Source organism: Mauremys mutica, chromosome 9 (genome assembly GCF_020497125.1).
Source record: "Mauremys mutica isolate MM-2020 ecotype Southern chromosome 9, ASM2049712v1, whole genome shotgun sequence".
In the NCBI taxonomy this organism is placed as follows: domain Eukaryota; kingdom Metazoa; phylum Chordata; order Testudines; family Geoemydidae; genus Mauremys; species Mauremys mutica.
The window spans coordinates 22,869,161-22,893,367 of record NC_059080.1 but is presented as its reverse complement, the minus strand read 5'-3'; the positions used below and the strand labels follow the sequence as shown (position 1 = coordinate 22,893,367).

The following is a 24,207-nucleotide window of genomic DNA, read 5'->3' as shown; positions in this document are numbered from 1 at the left end:
CTCACTTCAAACGTTGTAGTTCAAGTCTAGCATGATCTACCATTTTTAGGGAGAAGGATTTTTTCAGCTCATGTTTTCAGACACTACTCCAGTTCTTCAAAATAGGATGTTCTGTTATAGTGCATTATTTAAGCTATAGTAAGTAATTCACCTCTCCTTTTATAAAGGTATTTTCACTAATTTTACAAGGGACTGGAATGATGAATTGAGCACTCAAAGGGTTTAATCGGTCAGACTTTAAAAGGCATTGAGAACTGAAATGTTAAAGGTTGTAATGGGAAATCTGACCGCCTCTGTGCTGTTGAGAAGGATGAAAATCTCAGGGAAGGAGGCCGTCAAGCTGGAGTGGAGGGAAATGGTCCCATAGTTAGAACCCTTCTTCCAGGTGATGTCATGGTATCCTTTCACACTGTGGATACCCCCCTTGGGCAAGGGAACTCCAGTTATTAGGAAGAGACAGGTAATGATAGTGATGATTTGATTAGTAGAAATATTGGTAGTTGGGAAAGGTAGGGGAGAGGTCCTGGAGGCCAGATTTAGGCTGCTAGGTAAGAGATTGAAGTCCAGGACCTCCATGGTAACATTCTCTGAAATGCTTCAAGTTCTACATGCAGGGCCAGTTAGACGCACACAACTACAGGATCTCAATGTGTGGATGAGATGATGGTGTTGGGAGGAGGAATTTAGGTTTATTAGGAATGGGGGAACTTGTCAGGGAAAGTAGGAGCCTATACAGGATGGATGGGTTCCTTCTAAACCAAACCAAAACCAGGTTGATGGCATGTAAAATTAAAAAGGTGGTAGAGAAGTTTTCAAAACAAAAGGCTGGGAAAAGTCAACATGTGCAGAGGAGCGCGTGGTTCAGACAGAGACTTCCGTTAGGGGAGGATTTATTTAAGGAGATACTCTTTCCTAGTAAAGAGGAGAGGAAAGTAGTTGATAACATACAGGTAGGAACTGAAGAGAAGAAGCGGTCAAATGGCAGAGTCCCATTCTATTACGTTACATCAGGAGTGGGCAAACTTTTTGGGCCGAGGGCCACGTCTGGGTGGGGAAATTGTATGTAGGGCAGGGGGTTGGGGTGCGGGAGGGAGTGTGGGGTATGGGAGGGGTGCAGTGTGCAGGAAGGGCTCAGGGCAAGGGATTGAGGCAGAGGAGGGGTGCAGAGTGCAGGAGGGGGCTCAGGGCAGGGGGTTGGGGGGCAGGAGAGGTGCGGGGTAGGGCAGAGGGTTGGGGGACAGGAGGGGTGCACGAGGCAGTCAGAGACTTAGGGGGGCGGGGGGGCAGGAGGGGTTCGGGCTCCGGCGCGGCGCTGCTTACTTAAAGCAGCTCCGGGGTGGCAGCAGTGCGCACCGGGGCCAGGGCAGGCTCCCTGCCTGCCTGCCTGCCCTGTCCCCGGCCCTGCGCCGCTCCAGGAAACACTGTAGCTCCTGGGGGAAGGGGAGCGGAGGGCTCCACATGCTCTGCCCTTGCTGCACCTCCAGGTACCTCCCCCGAAGCTCCCATTGGCTGCGGTTCCCCATTTCCAGGCAATGGGAGCTGTGGCGGGGCGGTGCCCGGAGGCAAGGGCAGTGCATGGAGATCTCTGCCCCGCTGCCTAGGGGCCGCAGGGACGTGGTGTCGGCTGCTTCTGAGAGCAGCGTGGGGCCCACGGCGCCACGGGGGGCAATCCCGTGGGCCGGATCCAAAGCCCTGAGGAGTTGGATCCGGCCTGCGGGCGATAGTTTGCCCACCGCTGCGTTACAGAAAGCAGACAACTTAATATTGACAGATTTTATAAATGCTTGTATACAAATGCTAGAAATCTAAATACTATGATGGATGAACTGGAGTGCCTGGTATTAAATGAAAATATTGACATAATAGGCATCACAGAAACCTGATGGAATGATGATAATCAGTGGGACATGATAATAGCAGATTATAAAACATATAGGAATGACCGAGTAGGTCATGTTGCTGATGGAGTTGCAATATATGTGAAAGAAAGCATAGAGTCAAATATAGTGAAATCACAAATGACTCAAAGTGTACCATAATAACAAGAGTGTACCAGTAGGCATATACTACCAGGGAGTGTAACTGTGATTGTGAAATGCTCAGGGAGATTAACGAGGCTGCAAAGTCAGAAAACACAATAATGGGGATTTCGACTGGCCCGATATTGTCATGTCACTTCAGGATGGGATGCAGAGAGAAAATTTCGAGACACCATTAATGACTGCTGCTTGGAGCAGCTAGTCCTAGAACCAGCAAGGGGAGAAGCAATTCTTGATTTAGTCCTAAGTGGAGAACAGGATTTGGTCTAACAGGTGAACCACTGTTAGACTCTAATAGCTGAACCAATCAGTAATAATGAACGTAATGTAATTAAATTTTAAAGGGTGGAAAATATGAAAGAACCCCACCACAGTAGTATTTCACTTCAAAAGCGAAACTATACAAAAATGACGAGATTGGTTAAATGTAAATTAAAGGGAATGGTCATAAGAGTGCATAGAAACTTTTAAAAAACCTTATGATAGAGGCTCAAACTAAATGCAAATTTAAGAAACCCCCCCACCAGTAATAGGACTAAAAATGCAACTCTGGCTAAATAACGGAGTAAAATAAAATCCTTTTAAAAATTAGAAGTCAAATTCTACTGAGGAAAATAGAATGGGGCATAAACTCTGGCAAGTCAAGTGTAAAAGTATAATTAGACTGGCCAAACAGGAATTTGAAGAGCAACTAGCAAGAGACACAAACTAACAGCAATTTTTTTTTAATGTATGTTAGAAGCAGGAAGCCTGCTGAACAGTCAGTGAGCCACTGGACAATTGAGATGCTAAAGGAGCACTCAGGGAAGACAACCTATTTATGGAAAAGCTAAATGAATTCTTTGTATTAGTCTTCATTGCAGAGGATGTGAGGGAGATTCCCACATCTGAGCCGTTCTTTTTAGATGACAGATCTGAGGAACTGTCCCAGATTGAGATGTCAGTAGAGGAGGTTTCAGAAAAAATTGATTGATGTAACAGCAGTAAGTCAAAAGGACCAGATGATATTCACCCAAGAGTTCTGAAGGAACTCGGATATGAAATTGCAGAACTACTGATTGCGGTATGTAACCTATCGCTTAAATCATCCGCTGTGCCAGATGGAAAGGTAGCAAATGTAACACTGATTTTTAAAAAAGCTATCACTAATTACAGGCCTGTAAGTCTAACTTCAGTATCAGACAAATGTATTGAAACAATAGTAAAGAACAGAATTACCATAGCACAAATATGATATGTTGAAGAGTCAAAGTGGCCTTTTTAAGCGAAAGCATGTCTCACCAATCCATTAGAATTCTTTGAGGGTGTCAAGAAGCATGTGGGCAAGGGTGATCTAGTGGATATAGTGTACTTGGACTTTCAGAAAGCCTTTGACAAGGTCCCTCACCAAAGACTCTTAAGGAAACTAAGCAGTCATAGGATAAGAGGGAAGGTCCTTTTGTGGATCAGTAACTGATTAAAGGATAGGAGAAAAAGGATAGGAATAAATGGTCGGTGTTCAGAGTGGACACAGGTAATGGCAGCTCCCTCCCAACATGTACTGGGACCAGTATGATTCAACATATTCATTAATGATCTGGAAAAAGGAGTAGCCAGTAAGGTGGCAAAGTTTGCAGACAATACAAAATTACTGAAGATGGTTAAGTTCAAAGCAGACTATGAAGAGTTCCAGAGGGATCTGCTAAAACTAGGTATCTGGGCAAGAAAATAGCAGATGACATTCAGTGTTGATAAATGCAAAGTAATGCAAGTTGGAAAACATAATCCTAACTATACATATAAAATGATAGGGTCTAAATTACCTGTTACCACTCACGAAAGCAATCTTAGATTCATCGTGGATAGTTCTAACATCTGCTCATTGTGCAGTGGCAGCCTAAAAAGTTAAGTGTTAGGAACATTAGGAATGGGATGGACAATAAGACAGAAAATATCATAATGCCACTATATAAATCCATGGCACACCACATCTTGAATACTGGGTGCAGTTCTGGTCACCCCATCTCAAGAAGTTTATTAGAACTGGAAAGAGTACAGAAAAGGGCACCAAAAAGGATTAGGAATATGGAACAATTTCCATACAAGTAGAGCTTGAAAAGGCTGGGACTGTTCAGCTTAAGAAAGAGAAATACAAGAGGGAATATGATAGAGGTCTATAAAATATTGAATGGTGTGGAGGAAGTGAATAAAGAAGTGTTATTTACCCCATCACATAACACAAGAACCGGAGTCATCTAATGAAACGAATACACAACAGGTTTAAAACAAACAGAAGGAAGTATCTTGTCTCACAACACACAGCCAACCTGTGGAACTTATTGCCATGGGATGCCGTGAAGGCCATGGGTTCAAAAAAGAATTAGATAAGTTTATGGAGGATAGGTCCATCAGTGGCTGTTCGCCAAGATGGTGAGGGATGCATCCCGCTGCTCCAGGTGTCCCTAAATCTCTGATTGCCATAAACTGAGACTGGACAACAGGGGATCAGTCACTCATTAATTGCCCTGTTCTTTTCATTTCCTCTGAAGTATCTGAAGGCAGGATACTAGGCTAGATAGACCATTGATCTGACCCATTTTGGCTGTTTTGTTTTTTATGAAGTATTGTAGTAGCTGAGCTCTCCTGAGACTTTTCATGACGTGTCTTGTATTTCTTAGAGAGCCCCAGACCGCTCAAGAACAGGAGCTGCCTGTCTGCGAAGTATCACAGCCCATTGAGTTAAGTCATACAGAACCAGAATGTCCAGCCCAAGTTGCTGACAATTCCCTCGAGTCCAGTGCAGTAGGAAATGATGCTGTAGAGCTGCATTCTGCACAAGTTAATGCTCCCGAAGATCCTGCATCAGTGATCGATTCCATCTTGAATGAGAGCAGCTCCACTACTCAAAGCGATGCTTTTCTGGAGAGGTACAGAGTATCTTTATACTAATATAATTCTGGTGACTAGTCTATATACTAGCATTCTTGTGACATTACATTGTGCTAATTTTATAAAATGCTTCTAATTACAGACGTGTACACATATTAGAACACAGCAAATACTTTTGAAAAATGTAGACCTCCCTCTTCTCCCTCCATTAATCATAATTCCCCACTCTTCATTCAGAAGCTTTGGAAAAGAGATGGGTCTTGCACCATGTGTTGAAGGTCAGCACAATCTGTACTAGGTCGGGGAGTGAATTCCAGAGCTGTGGGTCATTCATGGAGAATGCATGCCCTCCAGATACTAAAAAAGTCTCAGGATTGTCCCCTCAAATGGCCCAGCTGTCATCAGCTACCATGACAGTTTGTAGAGAGAGAGGCAGACTTTCTGCTAGTCAGGAATCATGCTGTATATGGTAGGACTTTAAAAATCAGAGTCAGCAACTTGAAGTGCACCAAGAAGAAATCAGAAGGCCAGTGGATTTGTTGAGGTTTTTGTATAATAGTTCCATGCAGCTGGTGCTAAGGGACATTGTAAGGTGGCTCCCTGTGGAGCATTTGCAGTTATTCAGTCTATAAGTCCCAACGGTATGCATAGCATTAGTGTAGTCCAGATCAAAGAGACATGGTCCTGAATACTTTAAAGTGAAAGCAGGTGTCATCTATCACTGCTACCAATAGTAATTGATGGTATGCAAGTACTCTACAACTGCAAACCCCTTGAGCAAAGTAGTTGTGATAGGAACCACACACTTCTGTTCTCTGCCTGCTACCCTCTATCATATGCTGCATCTTGTCCAGAGTTAGTTTTAGCCTGTTTGTTCCTCTCCAAATGCTATTTAGCCAATTTGTTCCCCTCCATATGCCAGTCTCAGTCAAGCACTAGGAAAGCAAAAAATGCCAAACTCTCTGGATCTGATGGAGATATTAGACACAGATCTGTGCGTCTCTTGTATCCTGATGGCATCGCAGCCCAAATCAATCTCGCTATCTCTTCCGCTTGCTCCTCATACACCTTGAACAGGACTGAATGGGAATCCTGCATGAAAGAGCCTTCTGGGAAAAGGCGTAACTGTCCAAAACAACACACTCAGATCAACCTTTGATACATGGGATCAAAACATTCTGAGACAACAGCCCAGGCAAAAAAATGCTTGTGACAGCTCTGAGGAGAATGCTGCCGTAGGCTGTGTTCAGTAAACCCCACAAGACAGGATAGCAGTATTGAGTCTCTTGTTAAATTTAAAAAAAACAAACCTTTTTTCCTCAACACAATAGTTTGTAACATACCCACTCCAATTTTTCTGTCTTCAAATTGATAAGTGATTTGGGTTATTGTTTCACGAACTATTCAAGGCTTCATAGTTTAAAATAGGTGGATCCTAAAAAAAACTTTCTGCTGTGTCATACAGAAAGCTGTTGGGCATGTGTGGCTAATTGAAAGCAGGTATCATCTGTTCTCCATCTGTACCAGCATTCTCAAAATAAGCCCTAGATGAAGGTGATGCTTAATACTACTTGGCATTCCAGCGGGAATAGGTCTCATTTCCTGAAACTGAGCATTGTCTATTCTGGGTAGAAATCTCTCTAACTTAATTGGATCTGTCAATATAACAACATGGCAAATACCTATTCTAAAAGTGAATGTTAGCATAGATGAGGGGAGCAATATACATGTAGCTGGACTTCTCCCAACCACTGCAAAAAGGCCTTTGCCTCTGGCAGGGGTTTGAGGCTGTTAGCAGTGAATTTATATGCTACTGGGAGGTTAGGCTGACCAGCCCCACAAACTGAGGTGCTTTCTTATCCTACAAAACAGGTATCTCAGTGACAATGACCATGAAGGTTTACACAGCCAAGTTCTCAAGCAGATGGGGAATTAATTCCGTGTAGAACAGGTGGAGAGTTAATTTTCAATGGTCCTGTAAGGCTCCGGTAAGGGGCTCGTCCTTCTCAGGCGTGGCGGGGAGCCAGGGCGCCTCCCTACAGGCAGCAGTCCGTCTCGGGCTCAGACCCCTCCGCAGGGGCTGAGCAAACTAATAGTCTCTGAACAAGGCAGAGTCCCGGCCCTTTAGCAGGGCCCAAGTAAACACACTGTCTATACACCCGGCCCTGGAGCAGGGCGGGGCAACAAGCAGTCCCAGCTCAGGCCTTTCAGCAGGGCTGAGTGAACACAGTATTTAAGCCCAGGCCCTTGGGCAGGGCGGGGCAGTAGCAATTCAGGCTCAGGCCTTTCAGCAGGGCTGAGCAAACACAGTATCTAAGCCTTGGTCAGGCCAGGGGGAAGGGGGAGTCTGCCACCCTTGGAAGGGTGGCAGGGGGAACGCAGGCCCTCCCACACCACTGCGTTCCAGCCCAGGGCTCTAGCAGCGGCAAAGATTCGCTGCAGTCAGTGGGGATCCTGGCCACAACACACTGAAATTGGCTCGGGGTCCCCCGGAGCCAGACTGGGGTCGGCTACCCCTGGGCCACTTCCAATCTCCCCCTCCCTAGGTATCTGTCTCTCGCAGGCGTCATCCGGTGGGTCCCAGACCATGGGCTCTTCAGGATACCGGGTGGAGGGGAGCGCAGGCGACTCCTCTGGATACCGGGCGGAGGGGAGTTCTGGCAGCTCTTCCAGATACCGGGCACGGGGATGCTTAGGCAGCTTCTCTGGGTACCGGGCACGGGGAAGGCTGGGCCCGGCGGGAGCCTGAGCACCAGCCTCTGTCCTCTCCGGCAGCCTTCCCCTAACGGAGCGCTGGGGCCGGGCTTTTATACTTCCGGCCCCCCCTTTGACTTCTGGGGGGCGGGGACAGGCGGTGGTGGCTCCGCCCACTCTGGCGCCTGGTCTGGCTCGTCCTTCTCAGGCACAGCGGGGAGCCAGGGCTCCTCCCTACAGGTCCATTCAACCTTAGCTGGGATTGCTAATAAGGGGACTGAATAGTGCCATTTTTGTGGGTTCTATTGGATGGGAGTGCACATTAGATAAAAAGAGAAGCTGGACTGAGACTAACACCACATAAGCCATGTGGAAAACCATTAGTGACTATTAGTCAGTACTGACCCGGGCTAGGTTTGGATCAGGGACTTAGAGGTGATAGTCTCTCTGCCAGCCAGTCCTCTAGCAGCACATTCTTTTATCATTAACTCTTGCTTTAGGTTGAATGCTCCTTTATTCTGTTACATAAGAACAGACAGATATATTGTGGGGAGGGATAGCTCAGTGGTTTGAGCATTGGCCTGCTAAACCCAAGGTTGTGAGTTCAATCCTTGAGGGGGCAACTTAGGGATCTGGGGCAAAAATCCATACTTGGTCCTGCTAGTGAAGGCATGGGGCTGAACTCTATGACCTTTCAAGGTCCCTTCCAGTTCTAGGAGATTGGTATATCTCCAGTTATTTAATTTAATATTGACAAGTTTGGTTACTGAACAATGACACCTAATAACTCTTTTTCAGTGACCCTGGTGCTGTCCTTCAGGAATGAATAGCTGCAATAATTCACAGTTGTTGGAGTGGTGGGTGCAAATCCCCAATATCCAGTAGTATATCACCTCACTGAGAATTCAAGACCTGGAGTATTGCATTGCACTTGTACAGTTTTGTTTAGCTGTGTATATATCTTTCACTGTGGAAAGTAGCTCAACATACAGTGAGGGGGTTGCAGTCTCTCTCCTTCCTGGCTCACATGCCAGTCTGCATTCTTTACACATTTCCTTTCCATTTGAGGCCAGGCCCTTTGTGTTCTGCCAGCCACCATAAGGAAGCAGGTACAGCCTGGTAAGAATCTGGCTGCTCGTGTTACAACATAAGCAGTGTCCGTACAGACAGACTTTCCGGAAAACAGGTTCTTACCGTGCTGCATTCAGCACTGCTGTCTATAAGGCAAGAGCTGCGCATCCTGAACTTGAGCTAAAATAGAGAAACTTCATGTATTTCAGACCACAGCAGGATCCTGAGTATTTGGAAGAAAAATAAAACGAGGAAAATATATGCAGAAAGGGGAGAATCCAAGATGGTTTTCCTGCTTCTTTTTGATACAATAGGTTTTGGTATATCGGCATGAGGAGGAAGACTACCTGACAACTAAACAGTACTGTATGTGTCAACACTGCAGTGTAACAGGGTCTGTGGCATGGGAATGAGACATACCTTGTACTTGCAGAGGCCCACTATGCGTCCTGACCATTTCATGTTGTTCTCCTGCTATCACTTGGCCACTAGACTATCCCTGGGGCTATTCGTAGCCTGCAGTACAGTCCACATGTCTGGTTTTCTGATGCATCTTGTTTTACATTGTCATTTTTATTTCTTTTAGGGAAGAGATTCAGGATTTTCTGAACTGTATTGATGCCAGTCTTGAGGAGCTCCAGGCGATGCTGTCTGGGAAGAAATTTAACTTTGGCTCTGAATCCTTTAGTGATGTGAGTGTCTCCTTATTTGCAGACTTTGATTTCTCAGATGTAATAATTGATGCATTTACATTATTTCTCCTCATGTTGGCTTTTATTGCATAGGAGTATGTAGAGGAGAAGATCCTCATAAATGCAGATGTCAGTGAATGAAATAGTACAAAGTTATAAATAGAGTCACTGTAGGGACTCCTATCAGACCATCTTATGGTTTGTTACCCTCCTGTATGCTTTCCTGTGTTACATGGAACAGGAAATATAACATGCTCTGCCTGTCAGCATCACAGATTGATAACCAAGCACGTTCTCCCTTCGTGCCATGCCTTAGTTGCCTGTGTACCCACTAGATATTTGTGTTTGCTGCCCTAACTCTTCAGGAATTCGGGATGATACAGCATTAAATATTTTTTTGGTTGGTGTTCACTGCCTTTAGAGTCACTATATGAAGAGTTTATAAGGTTAGAGGTATAATGTTAAACTGTGATGGGGCTTTCCATTGCATCGTTGTTACAATCTGTTTCTTGTATCTATTGACTGGAAAGTCCTGAGGAGCTACAGTGAACATAAGATGCAAGAAACTAACAGCCTGATTTTTAGTACAGCGGAGTGCTTGCTACTTCCATTGTAATCAGTGAGAACTATGGATGCTCAGCTCCTCTGGAAAAAAAGACCACGAGTATTTTGGGCCTTGTTGCTCTTAATCTCAGCCAAATCAGTTTATAAGGTGCATCTTATCTAGCAACAGTGCAGTTCTGAGTTATAGGAGATCAAAATTCTTTTCAGTACTTACTGTCATGCTTTGTGATACTGGACAAGACACTTACCTGTGTGCCTCCATTTCTGTTCCTGTAAAATACGGAGAATACTAATCTATCTCATCTTCTGAAGCTTGTGAAGTGCTCTTAGATTCTCAAATGGAAGGCCCTACATATTGTTGAATGTAACACATCCTCTATTAAAGGTGGTGTCCTTCCATTGCAGAGGGGAGGAATGGACTCCACAATCTGCCTGGCCTCCTTTTCCCTCCTTCCTTTATGAACCTATTACTGTGATTTTCCATAAAATATATATATATTACATAGTATGTTCTTTCCCTTTACCTTTAGACTTTCAATCCTGAGCTACCAGCCCTGGACACGAACTTGACAGATGCTTCATCCAGTATGGAAAATGTAAGTGTTGGGGAATTTTTCTGATGGAAAGGATTGACACGGTATTGAAGGAGCTGAATTTTGTTTGACCCTAATCAACAAGTTGTCTATGTGACAAGTGAAATTGATTGGAGATACAACATGAAAACTGCCATTCTAGTTTGTTTCACTGTCCAAAGTGAGTGAAGAGCAGAAATGGGGAAAAACTTGAACTTTAGATTTGTTTGAATTATCTCAGATGTTACTATGTGCAGCAAGTAAGAGAGAGTTGTCGTGAGTGTCCCCTTAAAGTTTGTAATATTCCTACCTATTTTGGAAAATGTTTTTCACCCATTCTCATTTTGCCTTCGGTATTGTATTCTTTGATTTGTCAGTAGAGGTGGGGAATAATGGGGAGGGAGAAACCTAGTCAGAAATGCTTTCAGTTCATATATTCATGAATTATTCACTCAACTCTGTAAACGGGGCATTGATGAATATTTGTCATCTTTCAGAATTGACACCAGTTCTTCATCGTAACATAAAAACTTGAATAAAATACACTTATCCCAAACACACCTCCATAGCAGCTTCCTGAAGGGAGACATGAGACATCAAAATTTATAGCTGTTATTTAATCCAGTTCATAAATTCCTCTCTTGAAACAGAAAACTTGTGCAATATGGCTTCTGATTTTGCAAATCTTGAAACAATGTACCTTGGTTAAATAAGCTTCTCTGTCAGCCTGCTTTGGCTCACGTTAATCAGAGTAAAATGCTGGCAGCTTTCATCAGGTGTGATTTTAATTTGTAAGCATTACTTGAAACAGCTTTTCATGGTCTGCCCTGATAGAATAAAAGAGCTAGTAGAGCTTTTGGTTTTAGGGTGAGATCAATATTTACTGGGGAACATCTGCCAAAAACCAGCTGCAACAAACCTGTACAGGAAACATTAGTTACCTGAATTACAAGAAGCATATCTGAAAGCTCCTATTTGCTGCACTGCCAGCTTTCACCCTCATGAGCAGCAACAGTCCTTAAGATCAGGGCTGTGCAGATTAATAATAGAAATAGGGGAGGGTGAGAGAGTGCATGCATGCCATTTTGGCCTTTTTTGGTGGAGGTTTTGGTTAATGACTACCCCCCCACCCCCCCGGTCTCTGTTACTTAACAGAAAGCTGGAAGTCCTAGTAATATTTCTGATTCTAAAAATTCTCTGTTGCTAAATGTGCTGCCTTTGTGTTCACTTCCCCTCTAGATTGAGGACTTGACGGACAGCGTTGAAGAGCTAGGAACAAGTGAGCAGGAAACAGGAAACAAAGGTGAGCAGCAGGGAAAACTGGGAACTGTCCCAGAGTCTTTAGACCACCCTAAAAATACATCATTGGGGTTTGAATGTAGCTTTCCCAGCCTGTGTTGGTATGACCTCACTTCCATAGTTGAGAGCCCAGTCCAATTCCTGTTTAAGACCCTGACTTTCCATTGGCTTTAATGGGAGCTGAGGCAAGCCCTTAAGGATTTAATATAGCATCATCAGCATAGCTGCTGGATTTAATATTTCATGTGTTAATGTCACCAAGGAGACTTCGCATTTTTTAATAAGTCTATTTGGGGTGGTGGGAGCAAGTGCAATTCAGAGAGCTTCAAAGTGGGGTCCACAGCTGCACCCCCTTTACTGTGGTGGTGTGGCCCCCGGAGACTGCAGCCCCCAGAATGTAATGCTCTGTCTGCTTTATTTATGGAGCGTGGTAAATATATATACAGCTTCATGTGATGTATGAGGTCCCAGCTCCGAAGAGTTTGCACTCTACTTCAGGCATGAATATGAAATGCAAGGGAGCCTCAAACAGAAGATGGTTGAGGTGACAGCAAGGGAAGGCTTCATGAAAGGAGGCATATTGAGAAGTGAGAGGTTGCTCCAGACAGAGGATGCAGCGCAAGCTGGGGAGTGGCAGATGGGTGAGATTGGAGCAGTTGTAAAGACAAGGCAGCGTGTATGACTTGAGTAGGAGGAAGTACAGGAAAGATTCAATAATGCCTTCAGGGCACTATGTGATAAGGACAGGAAGCCACTGAAGGGATTTGAGGGAGAGGGAATGATGTTTGGAGTGACAAGAGGGGAACTTTTAGCAGCAGCAGAGTGAGGAGAGGGCAGTTGTTGAGAGGCTGGTGCATGCCATTTGTATAGCATTACAGTGGTCAGGGCAGGCCATTTTGGACAAAGATAATTGCATGCATTTGTGATGTGATTTGTAGCATCCACAAATTGTGTCTCCAGCCTAAAGATGAAGGCAACCAAGTCTGCTCCATCTCACACAAGCTTTAAATGCAGTCCTCAGGATCCTCTTGTTTCTGGCCCACAGCTGGCCAAAGGTGGTTTGCCTCTCTGATATCTGAAGTGAAGGAATTTTTGAAGCAATTCCCCCCACCCCATTTCCCTTTTTGAATAAGACCTCCTTGCTCTTGGCACCTGTCATGAATCGGAGTTGAAATGTTTGTTTCCTTACAGACATGCAGCTGATACAATACAGGGGCAACCCTCTGCTTTCGTTATTCGAAGAACTGCCTTCTGTTGAAGGTGCAGGGAAGACAGAGGATCCCAAAGATCTTCTCCTGTCCTCACTGGAGGAGAAACCCGCTATCTCTCTTCCCTCAATTAGCGAAGCAGCTTCACCATTGGCAGCTCCAGCAAACAAGGCTGAATCCCTCGATACCTTGGAACTGTATGATCAGCCTTTACTTTCAGAAGACGGAAATGGAGAATATAAATTATTTCCCCTCCTGCTTCTCAGTCCTGTTGCTAACTTTATAGAAGAGGCCTCAGAGATAGAAACTGCTTGAGAACTTGCACAAAATCTTCATATGGTCAGCTTCCTGGTGTAAAATATAGAGATGATACAAGGCTCAGTTAGAAGCTTCTCTTCCCTTCCCCTCACCTCCCCCGGGTCTAATATGCAAAGATAATGAAAGGTCTCTTAAAAATGCAAGAGCAGTTCAAGCAAGAAGCTGAAAGCAGTGTCAAAACAAGAACTGCACAGCACTGAACGCATTTGGAAGAGGAGCAAATGTCACCAATATATTGCACTGTAATATGTAAAAAAAAATTATATTGTTGCAAAAGGAAATCTGTATCCTATTGTAAAGTTGGGCTGTATTTTTTTTTTTAGCTGTCCTGTCACATCCTATTCAATATTGCAACATGGGATTTACTTGTTCTGAGAGCCTCTTTCATTAGGTGGCTTGTCTCTTGTTAGAACTAGATTTTTTTAAACATTTGAAAAGACGGAATATATTTTATTTGCTGCTAAGATTGTTTGCATCTGCCTGTCACTATTTTCTAATCTTAGATTTGCCCCTAGGTATTAATATAGGCAAAATTATTTTCTCATGGAAAACAGTATTTTTAACATGGAGTACTAATTTTTAATAAGCTAACAACCATCCCTTGACCAGAGTTCTTAAGTGTTCTGTTAGTTAACTGATTTCTTGTGCACAATGCATAGCAGCTCCTCTGGCGTAATTTGGACATAATATATGCATGGGTCACTTGTCCTCAGTAGTTGGCGATCACAGAATTCCAGAAACTGACCTTGCCTGAGCAAAGAGCACAGTTTGACATTTTCCTGCACCTGTTGTTACAGAGCTTGAGCTCTGCCTTGGCTCATTTGGGGCAAAACTGAAAGATCCACATGGTGATTTTTTCATTAACTTAAAACAATTCCTGTACACTGCTCTCTTTCACCCATGACATCTCCCTGTTCATGCAGCTGCACTCATACACTGGGCCTGATTCTGCCCTCAGCTATATCTGAGGCATGGTGTGCTGGGAAATTTGTCCTTAGCCGATGTCCTCTATTCCCAAATCTCTTCCTAAGGGTTCTAATTACAAGACTATATTTTTCTCCTGTAAAAATGTGTTCAGCAACTTTAAACCCATTCCCATGTTGGCTATTAAAAAAAAAAAAGGGGGGGGGGGTATCAAAAATATTTTTCCCCTGAGCACTGAAACAACCCTCCTGTAATCCTGCTGGCCACTGCCTGTGATCAGCTGTGATGTAGAGAGCCACCTTCAGCCACTGGTATAACCTGATGCTTCTCCATTGATATCAAACATATAACCCGCTTGTGCTCAGGCTGATGTGGCTCATAGTCTTTAAACAGACAATATCCTGAACCAGCAAAACAGCTGGGAGCTAACTGGAGACAATTAATTCGATAATGTGATGCATTTCCATTAGAAAAAAATGGCAGTTACTGTGAAATAACTTTACTTTGTGTTAAGTTTGTAATTAACTTGCATTCCCAACACTCTAAAATATCCTGAATCATAAAAGTGCCTGATCAGGAACCTCAGCTGTTCCACATTTATTTGGCTAGTGACTAATGATGCCAGGTACATTATTTTCAGACAGAGTAATTTGCAGCTCCAGCCTGTTGGAACCTGGTTTGTAGCTCCTTCTGCTCTGAGTCTCGAGTTAAATGAGGAAGCGGCTGTTTCTAAAGTTGTGTAACTTACAAAAGGACTGGCCTAAACCAGCGTTTTTGAACTGTCCTCTACCTAGGTGATGTTTCATGTTCGTATCTCTTTAACTGCTGGTTGTTAGGTGTGCAGGATCCCAAGCTCTTGGTAGAAAGAGCTGAATGGGCCAAAACCTTTCTTGGGTTTGAAAAAGCTTGCTTGGTTGTTTTTTGTTCTGTTTTCACACATTTTTGCAATCTCTACCTTTGGCCAAAAGTAGCAAAGCAGTACAGACCAGACCGTTCAATTTCAAACCACACAGTTCAAGAAATGTGGATATTCTTGTATCATTTTGATTTGAACATCTGCACTTCCTGCTACTGATCTCTCTTGAGATCACCCATCGTGTATGTACCTTGCATTAGCAGGGCCAAGCATTTATTCAATCTGAGGGTTTAGATCAGTGTTTCTCAAACTCGGGTCGCCGCTTGTGTAGGGAAAGCCTCTGGTGGGCCGGGCCGGTTTGTTTATCTGCCCAGTCTGCAGGTCCGGCTGATCGCGGCTCCCATTGGCCTGCAGTGGCGAACTGCAGCCAGTGGGAGCCGTGATTGGCCGGACCTGCGGACAGGGCAGGTAAACAAACCGGCCCAGCCCGCCAGGGGCTTTCCCTACACAAGCGGCGACCCCAGTTTGAGAAACACTGGTTTAGATCAAGTTCGTTTCTTGTTTATTTTTTTCTCGACATTTTATTTTCTTGAGACTGTGCTTAGAAAACTTGAGCCAAAAAACCTAGGTTTCAAAATGGAAACAGAAAATGCTGACAGCTTTTTTTGTTGGTGATGAGGTCTTGGAAATGTGTGAATTTGTGCAAGCTTCCTGGCACCAGCATATGCCGGATGTGAGACGGGTGGGTAGCAAGGGAGAAATATGAGCTGAAGTAATTAAATTCTGGGATTCTAAAATCAGGACAAAGTTTGTCATGCCTTTTGTTACTCTGCATGTAAAAGTGTGTTCTTTAGGGGTGGGGGGGGGGGGAAGAACTGCAATAGAGTTGGTCTGGTGTGGGAGCAGACTGGGATTAGAGCAGAGGTTCTCAAACGGGGTTGGGACCCCTCAGGGGGGGTCACAAGGTTATTACATAGGGGGTCGTGAGTGGTCAGTCTGCACCCCAAACCCCACTTTGCCTCCAGCATTTATAATGGTCTTAAATATATAAAGTGTTTTCATGTATAAAGGGGGTCGCCCTCAGGCTTGCTGTGTGAAAGGGGTCACCAGTACAAAAGTCTGAGAACCCCTGGATTAGAGCTTGCGCATTGGGATGTGTTGCACGTGATAAGGGAAAATGGATCTTATTATGGAAACTGCAGAAATGAAGCGAGTCCTATCAACTTCCAGCAGATGCAGGACATTAGCTTTCTGATTTTAAGTGATGAGGGTTAACGTTGAGTATTTATTTCTGTATGTGGTGGTGTAAGGGACAAAATAGCACATTGTAATGATAATGCAAAGCAATTATACAGGAGAGTTGTCCAGAGGGCAATCTGAGCAATGCATTGTCAAGTGATAATTCTGAATTGTTGAAAGCTTGCAAGGAGCTGTTGCATCCTCCTGTATTTGCGGTTCCACTCAAGGTCTCAGTTTCTGGAGTCCCTTTGGGGTAAGATCCTAATCTTTTATTTAACCTACTTCCCTTCTCCTATCCCCTCTCCCTCCCCAAAAAAAGAGTAAGTATGTTAAGAAGGAAGCCTGTTCATCTGACCTCTGAAAGAGCTCCACCACAGAAAGATCAATGGCCTCCACTACAGGAATGCGAAGGGGCCACAAAGACATGGAGATGAAGTATGTGGGACAAATGACGATGGGAAGTGAGCTCAAAGGTGCAACAAAAGAGAACGAGGGGGACAGTGTGCAGATGATCCCACACAAGAGCTCTGAACAGGTGTGCAAAGGAGTTAGCCTGTTTAAGGACTGTTTAAGTGGAGCACAGGATCAGGTCCAAGAGGTTCTTATAGCTGGACTGCTTGGTAAGAGGGACCATAATATAATTAAAATTTAACATCCCTGTGGTGGGGAAAACTCCACAGCGGCTCAATACTAGCATTTAATTTCAGAAAGGGGAACTCTTTAAAGATACCATAATAGAGGCTCAACTTATATATATATATATATATATATATATATATATATCCCAAATTAAAAAACAGAACTGAAAAAGAGCTACCGTGGCTAAACAACAAAGTAAAAGAAGCAGTGAGAGACAAAACAACATCCTTTAAAAAGTGGAAGTTAAATCCTAGTGAGAAAAATGGAAACAAGCATAAAGTCTGGCAAATGAAGTGTGAAAATATAATTAGGAAAGCCAAAAAAGAATTTTAAGAATTTCTAGCTTGAGTCAAAATGTAATAGCAAATTTATTTTTATTTAAAGGAGCACTCGAGGATGATTAGGCCATTGCGGAGAAACTAAATGAATTCTTTGCATTGGTCTTCATGGCTGAGGATGTGAGGGAGATTCCCAAACCTGAGCCATTGTTTTTAGGTGACAAATCTGAGGAACTGTCCCAGATTGAGGTATCATTAGAGGAGGTTTTGGAACAAATTGATAAACAGTAATAAGTCTCCAGGACCTGATGGTACTCACCAAAGTGTTCTGAAGAAACTGAAATGTGAAAATTGCAGAACTACTAACAATGAGGAGTCCTTGTGGCACCTTTATGCCCAAATAAATTTGTTAGGCTCTAAGCTTTCATGGGCTAGAACCCACTTCGTCAGATGCATGGAGTGGAAAATACAGTAGCAGGTATATTTATACATAGTACATGAAAAGATGGGAGTTGCCTTACCAGGTGGGGGCTCAGTCTAATGAGACAATTCAATTAACAGTAGGATACCAAGGGAGTAAAAATCACTTTTGTAGTGGTAAGGAGCGTGGCCCATTTCAAACAGTTGACAAGAAGGTGTGAGTAACAGTAGGGGAAATAAGTATGGTAAAATTAGGTTTTGTAATGACTCATCCACTCCCAGTCTTTATTCAGGCCTAATTTGATGGTGTCCAGTTTGCAAATCAATTCCAGTTCTGCAGTTTCACATTGGAGTCTGTTTTTGAAGGTTTTTGTTGTTGTTGAAGAATTGCCACTTAAGTCTGTTACTGAGTGTCCAGGGAGGTTAAAATATTCTTCTGGTTTTTGAATTCCTGATGTCAGATTTGTGTCCATTTATTCTTTTGCTTAGAGACTATCCGGGTTGGCCAATGTACATGGCAGAGGGGCATTGAAGGCACATGATGTAGTCTGTAACCTATCATTTAAATCAGCTTCTGTACCAAATGACTGGACAATAGCTAATGTGACACCAGTTTTTTAAAAGGGCTCCAGCGCTGATCCCGGCAATTACAGGCCAGTAAGATTGATTTCAGTACCAGGCAAACTGGTTGAAACTATAGTAAAGAACGGAAGTGTCAGACACATAGATGAACATAACTTATTGGGGAAGAGTTAACATGATTTTTGTAAAGGGAATTCATGCCTCACCAGTCTACTAGAATTCTTTGAGGGGATCAACAAGCATGTAGACAAGGGGGATCCAGTGGATATAGTGTACTTAGATGTTCAGAAAGTCTTTGACAAGGTCCCTCACCAAAGGCTCTTAAGCATAGTAAGCTGTCAAGGGATAAGAGGGAAGGTCCTCTCATGGGTTGGTAACTGGTTAAAAGATAGGAAATACAGGATAGGAAAACATAATCCCAACTATACATATAAAATGATGGGGTCTAAATTAGCTTTTACCACTGAGTCATTCTCTGAAAACATCCATTCAATGTGCAGCGGCAGTCAAAAAAAGCAAACAATGTTGGGAATAATTAAGAAAGGGATAGATAAGACAGAAAATGTCATCTTGCCTCTTTTAAAATCAATGGTATGCCCACATCTTGTATACTGTGTGCTGATGTGGTTGCTGCATCTCAAAAAAGATATATTGGAATTGGAAAAGATTCAGAAAGGGGCAACAAAAAATGATTAGGGGTATGGAATGGCTTCTGTATGAGGAGAGAATAATAAGACGGACTTTTCAGCTTGGAAAAGAGATGATGAAGGGGGGATATGAGAGAGGTCTATAAAATCATAACTGGTATGGAGAAAGTATACAAGGAAGTGTTATTTACATCTCAACACAAGAACTAGGGATCACCAAATGAAATTAATAGGCAGCAGGTTTAAAACAAAAGGAAGTATTTCTTCACACAATCTTAGAATGTCAGTGTTGGAAGGGACCTCAGAAGGTCATCTAGTCCAACCCCCTGCTCAAAGGAAACCAATCCCCAGACAGATTTTTGCCCCAGATTCCCTAAATGGGCTTCATCAAGGATTGAGCTGACAATCCTGCGTTTAGCAGGCCAATACTCAAACCATTGAGCTATCCCTCCCCCAAAGAGGGATGAAAGGGCCTGCCAAAGCCCAGTATTGAACCAGGGACCTTTTAGCTCTTCAGTCTAATGCTCTCCCAGCTGAGCTACTTTGGCAGCTAAAATGCACAGTCAACCTGTAGAACTCCTTGCCAGAGGATGTGAAGGCCAAGACTATAACAGAATTAAAAAAAGAACTAGATAAATTCACAGAAGGTCCATCAATGGCTATTAGCCAGGATGGCATCCCTAGCCTTTGTTTGCCGGAAGCTGGAAATCGGCAACAGGGAATGGATCACTTGATGATTAACTGTTCTGTTCATTCCCTCTGGGGCACCTGGCATTGGCCACTGTCTGTAGACAGGATACCAGGATAGATGGACCTTTGGTCTGACCCAGTATGACCATTCTTATGTTCTTAACTGGGATTGGTGTGCAGAGAGCACTGGAACAGAAAGCCCTCCCGTGCAAGGGATGGTGGGGCCTAGTCTGTCAGCCCTGGAGAATAGGCAGAAGTGATGCCATACAGTTAGTGGTACAGGAAGCTTCCCCAGATTTCAGTTCCCATTTTACCTGGAATGGCTGCAACCCAAAGGTGAAAGACTCCATCTGGTAGGTTATGAGAGACTGTTGCCTTACCCTCTCCTTCCAGCAGCACTCTCCCCTTGTTTACAGTTTCCTTAACCATCCAGGTCCCTTCACTTCTTTTTCTTTGGATTGTCTTAAAAGTCAAGATCTCTGTACTAAATTGAGGGACACTGCAGGAGAAAGAGGAGAAATGAAATGCTGATACAGCTAGTTACATTGGTGTTGAAATAGAAGAAAACATAATGTGGTTTATTTCCTAGTAACAAGGAGTGACATTGACATGCTCTGGTACAATGTGATGACAGACTAAACAACTGCCATCTTGTTAATGTAACTGCCCCTCCACCCAGCACACATGGTATTAGAGCTGTTGGGTCACTGGCATTTCTGTTCAATTAAAAATGTTCAGATTTGAAAGTTTTTTATTTTTGTTCTAAATCTGAAAGGTGGGGCACTGAAATTGTCTGGGAAGTGGAATTTTGGGTTGATCAGAACATTCTGTTGAGAGAAAATCACATCTTTATTCAAAAAATAAAATTTCAAAATGAAAAGTTGTTTTGAAAAGAACAATAGAAATGTTCTGTTCCAATAATAGACTTTTCATTCGGAAGCTCTAGCACGATGTTCCTTTTCAAGTTGGGTGTATCTTCTCCCCCGCCCCCATTAGTGATTGCGATCTTGATGTGAAAGCTTCTGTAGGAGACATGCCCCAACCCCTTTTTCACTGTCATCACATTATGTGGATTCCTCTTGGTTCACATCACAGCATGCCAGGATGGGAGAGTTGAGCTGAGCCCCAGTTCTTTGTGTGTGATGGCTGCATCATTTTAAGGTAACCAGGTCCATACTGAATTTTGTCCAATACTTGCCTCTGTGGTTTGAGCTCTTGGGTGGTCAGCCAGTGTCCCCTGTATCATCCTGCAGACAATCACAATTACAACTTGTTTTTAATTCACTTTCAGATTTACTTCCTTGGCTCTTTCTAGCAGAGAGATGAGGTTGAGGTCCTTATCGGCCATCGTTTCTGCAATGCTGTGTCTGCATCCGCATGCTAGAATGTCATCAGCTGTGAGTGACACTTATCCCTGCGAGTCCTCTTAGTATGGCTTGCTGGCCGCATTGATTGTCTTTCACTACAGGTTTGATCTCAAACAGCATCTCAGCCCTCTGTATCTACCTGCCGATGTCCAAAATGTGCTGAGGTAGCTGCTTTCCTTACCTAGTAACACTTGCCAGTATCAGTCTTTGGCAAATACTGAAGCTATTTTGAGCTTTACAATGTCAAGTAACACTTCTGTTGTAAGCATTTTGTACTGAGCTGCTCTTAGTGCTTTGTTTAAACTATTTGAATCTGTTTTTCCAACTTGGGGGCTTTATGACTTTAACAATGTTGCCTGCCTTTTAAGTTTTTTGTTTTATTGCTCCTATTTTTTCTTTTTATGTTAATCTGCACTCTGTGAGGCAGATAGTGGCTGAATTGTTTTATTTGTTTCTGAGTGTGACCTGCCTTGATGACCAGCTTGATAATCTTTTGACAGCTTTGCTGCAGGGTTGCCCTGGTTCACTGTCTGCTTTGGGTATGTTTTTTGCTTGTGTCTGTTGTATGAATCCTTTTGTCCCGGGTTTCAGCCTTCAATTGTTTTAGCTCAAAGCAGTGACTTCTGTGTTTTGTGCTGCCAGAAATTTCTGCCTGATACGGTGACCAGACATCAAGTGTGAAAAATTGGGATGGGGGTGGGCTGTAATAGGTGTTGATATAAGACAAATCTCAAAATCATAGACTATCAGGGTTGGAAGGGACCTCAGGAGGTCATCTAGTCCAACCCCTTGCTCAAAGCAGGACCAATCCCCAGACAGATTTTTGCCCCAGATTCCTAAATGGCCCCCTTAAGGATTGAACTCACAAGTCTGGGTTTAGCAGGCCAATACTCAAACCACTGAGCTATCCCTCCCCCAAAATATTGGGACTGTCCCTATAAAATTGGGACAGCTGGTCACCCTACTGCCTGATCACTTTTCCTGGGTATTCTGCTAGTAATTTACACTGTCCTAATGTATTATGATAATGTCTTGCCTAATTTTAATTTGGCTTCACTTGGTTGCAATTTCACTTTCTTTTCTTACATAATACCAATCTTTTTAGCCTAGCACGTTCATTGATGCCTCCCCATTTATTTGGCATTCAGTTTCCTGCATGTGTGCCGCTGCCTTGTCTTTGCATCTGCTGCTAGTCTGAGCTTCACAAACCATTTAGTTTTGCTGTTTTGCACTGTCATGTGCAGAATCTCCTCCTCTGAGTCGCTGCTTGCTTCCTTGACATGGTACACTCTATTTTTTGTTTTTTGTTTTTTCTGCAAGCCTTGGCATAATTTCTTATTCCGTAACTTTGTCAAGACCCCAGATGCATGGTATTTTCCATTAACACGTTTTTCTCTACAGTACCTTCCTTAGCATTTTTATCTCTTCTGCTTTGTGATTTGTGCATTTGCTTTTGTACAATTTTTGGTGTCTTTTTTTCCTTATTTTTATTCTTTCCCTTGGCTACTTGGTAAACTAATCTCTGTCTGCTCCACTTTATGCTCTGCATTTGGATATGACCTTGAACACTAGCTTTGCGCGTGTCCCTCGCTCTTGGTAGAGTTAGTGTGGGCTCTCTGAGCGTTCTTTTTCAAGCTCCTTTGTCTTGTGTCCCATTACTAATCTATTAGTAATGTATGAGTCAGTCATTTTCATAGCTTGGCAATATATTGATCTGTTGCTTCAGATTCTTGATTACATTTGTTGAAGAGACGTCTTTCATATCATTTGGAACACTTCTAGTATTTTACATGTGTAACCCTTCTGCCCGTCTGAGTTGGTAGCAACAACGGCCGGGTTCAGTATCTAGGGGTTCCGTTTCAATAATACAATGCAAAACCGGCACGAGCCCTCCCCCCGCCCCCCCGTGACCTGGGACAGTTACATATCCCCACCCCCTGGCTGGCTCTAAGAGGCAATACTTCCCCTCTCGCAAGCCCGGAGTCTGAGTGTAGCAAAATCCTTTTAATAAAGGAGGGAAACAATGCAGTATTATGTTGGGGAAACACCACGAACAGGCTTCATAACACAATCCATGAGCAAAAGACCCATATGGGTAATAGAAGCCAGTGTTCCAGGTAGGGCTTGAACTCATAAGCCTAGCAGTATTCCCCTTTGCACTAACCAGTTGCACCACTGTCTACTGGATAAACTTTATCAGAGCCACACTATACTCCCCATCCACCAGGCTTATCTCCCCCAAGGAAAGATTCTTCACTATGACCAGCCTGATCTCTACTCTAAAGCACAGCCCTCAAACAACTGCAAGGGCCTGCCTAGAACTCCTGGGCCACATGTTGTCATCCATATTTGTTACACCGCATGTGAGACTGTGCCTCAGATGTCTTCAGGCTGGGGTAAGGACTATGTAGACCGCAAATAGGCAGGGTCTTTCCAAACTAATCACAGAGCCTCAGCTGGTACTAGACTCTCTCAGGTAGTGGAAAGATCTACTGAAGGTTTGTGTGGGAGCCCATTCTCACATCCTCCACCTTCAAAAATTCTCATGACAGATGCCTCTCTCCAGGGTGAGTGCGCCAATCTACAAGAGGTCACAGCAGAGGGCAAATGGTCCCCCAAGAGAGATCATTCCATAACAGCATCCTAGAACTAAGGGCAGTCCGCTACACCTGGACAACGAAGAAGCTATGTACTACATAAACTGTCAAAAGGGAGCAAGATCTCTCAGTCCTTATGCACACAGAGTCACTGAGACTATGGAACTCATGCATCCTTCATCATATTGATCATCTACCTAGCCTTCAGAACACAATTATGGATTGCAAGAGCAGGCATTTCCATCAGGACCCCGAATGGGAGCTCAATGACTGTCTTCCAGAGCATCTACCAAACCTGGAGCCTCACACATGTATACCTCTTTGCAACATCAACCAATGAGAAATAGTTAAACTATTCTGCTAACATTCAGTCAGTTCTCTGCTCCAACAGAGGATGTGGATCTAACTCCTTGGGAGATGTTCTGCTAATATCCTGGCCCTGCTCTACAGGTACCTACCTATACTGCTCTAATCTTCAAAACTTTGTTTAGACTGCGACAAGGAGCGAGTGTTAACCTCATAGCACCTTAATGGCCAAAAAAAGTGCAGTAGCTGGACCTCCTTCACCTCTGTGTGGCAACCCTTCTCAGTCATCCCTTCAGGCATCTTGAACCATCCCAACTCCCCAACTCTGGCTCCCCAA

At 43.6% G+C, this 24,207-nt stretch overlaps 1 protein-coding gene across 6 annotated transcripts in view; it reads left to right on the top strand.

Moving 5' to 3' along the window:
• The window catches only part of LOC123377265 (heat shock factor protein 3-like), a 36,422-nt gene extending 20,932 nt beyond the window's left edge, over nt 1-15,490 (top strand). For 5 of the 6 annotated variants that reach the window (XM_045029939.1, XM_045029940.1, XM_045029935.1 and 2 more), the window contains 5 exons: nt 4,697-4,945; nt 9,259-9,364; nt 10,459-10,524; nt 11,740-11,803; nt 12,991-15,490. In XM_045029939.1, the coding sequence (XP_044885874.1) occupies nt 4,697-4,945; nt 9,259-9,364; nt 10,459-10,524; nt 11,740-11,803; nt 12,991-13,322 (817 nt within the window). In that variant the 3' untranslated portion in view covers nt 13,323-15,490. The remainder of the gene's footprint in view (nt 1-4,696; nt 4,946-9,258; nt 9,365-10,458; nt 10,525-11,739; nt 11,804-12,990) is intronic. The other variant, XM_045029938.1, reaches the window with a different exon arrangement.
• The last annotated feature ends 8,717 nt before the right edge of the window (nt 15,491-24,207 follow it).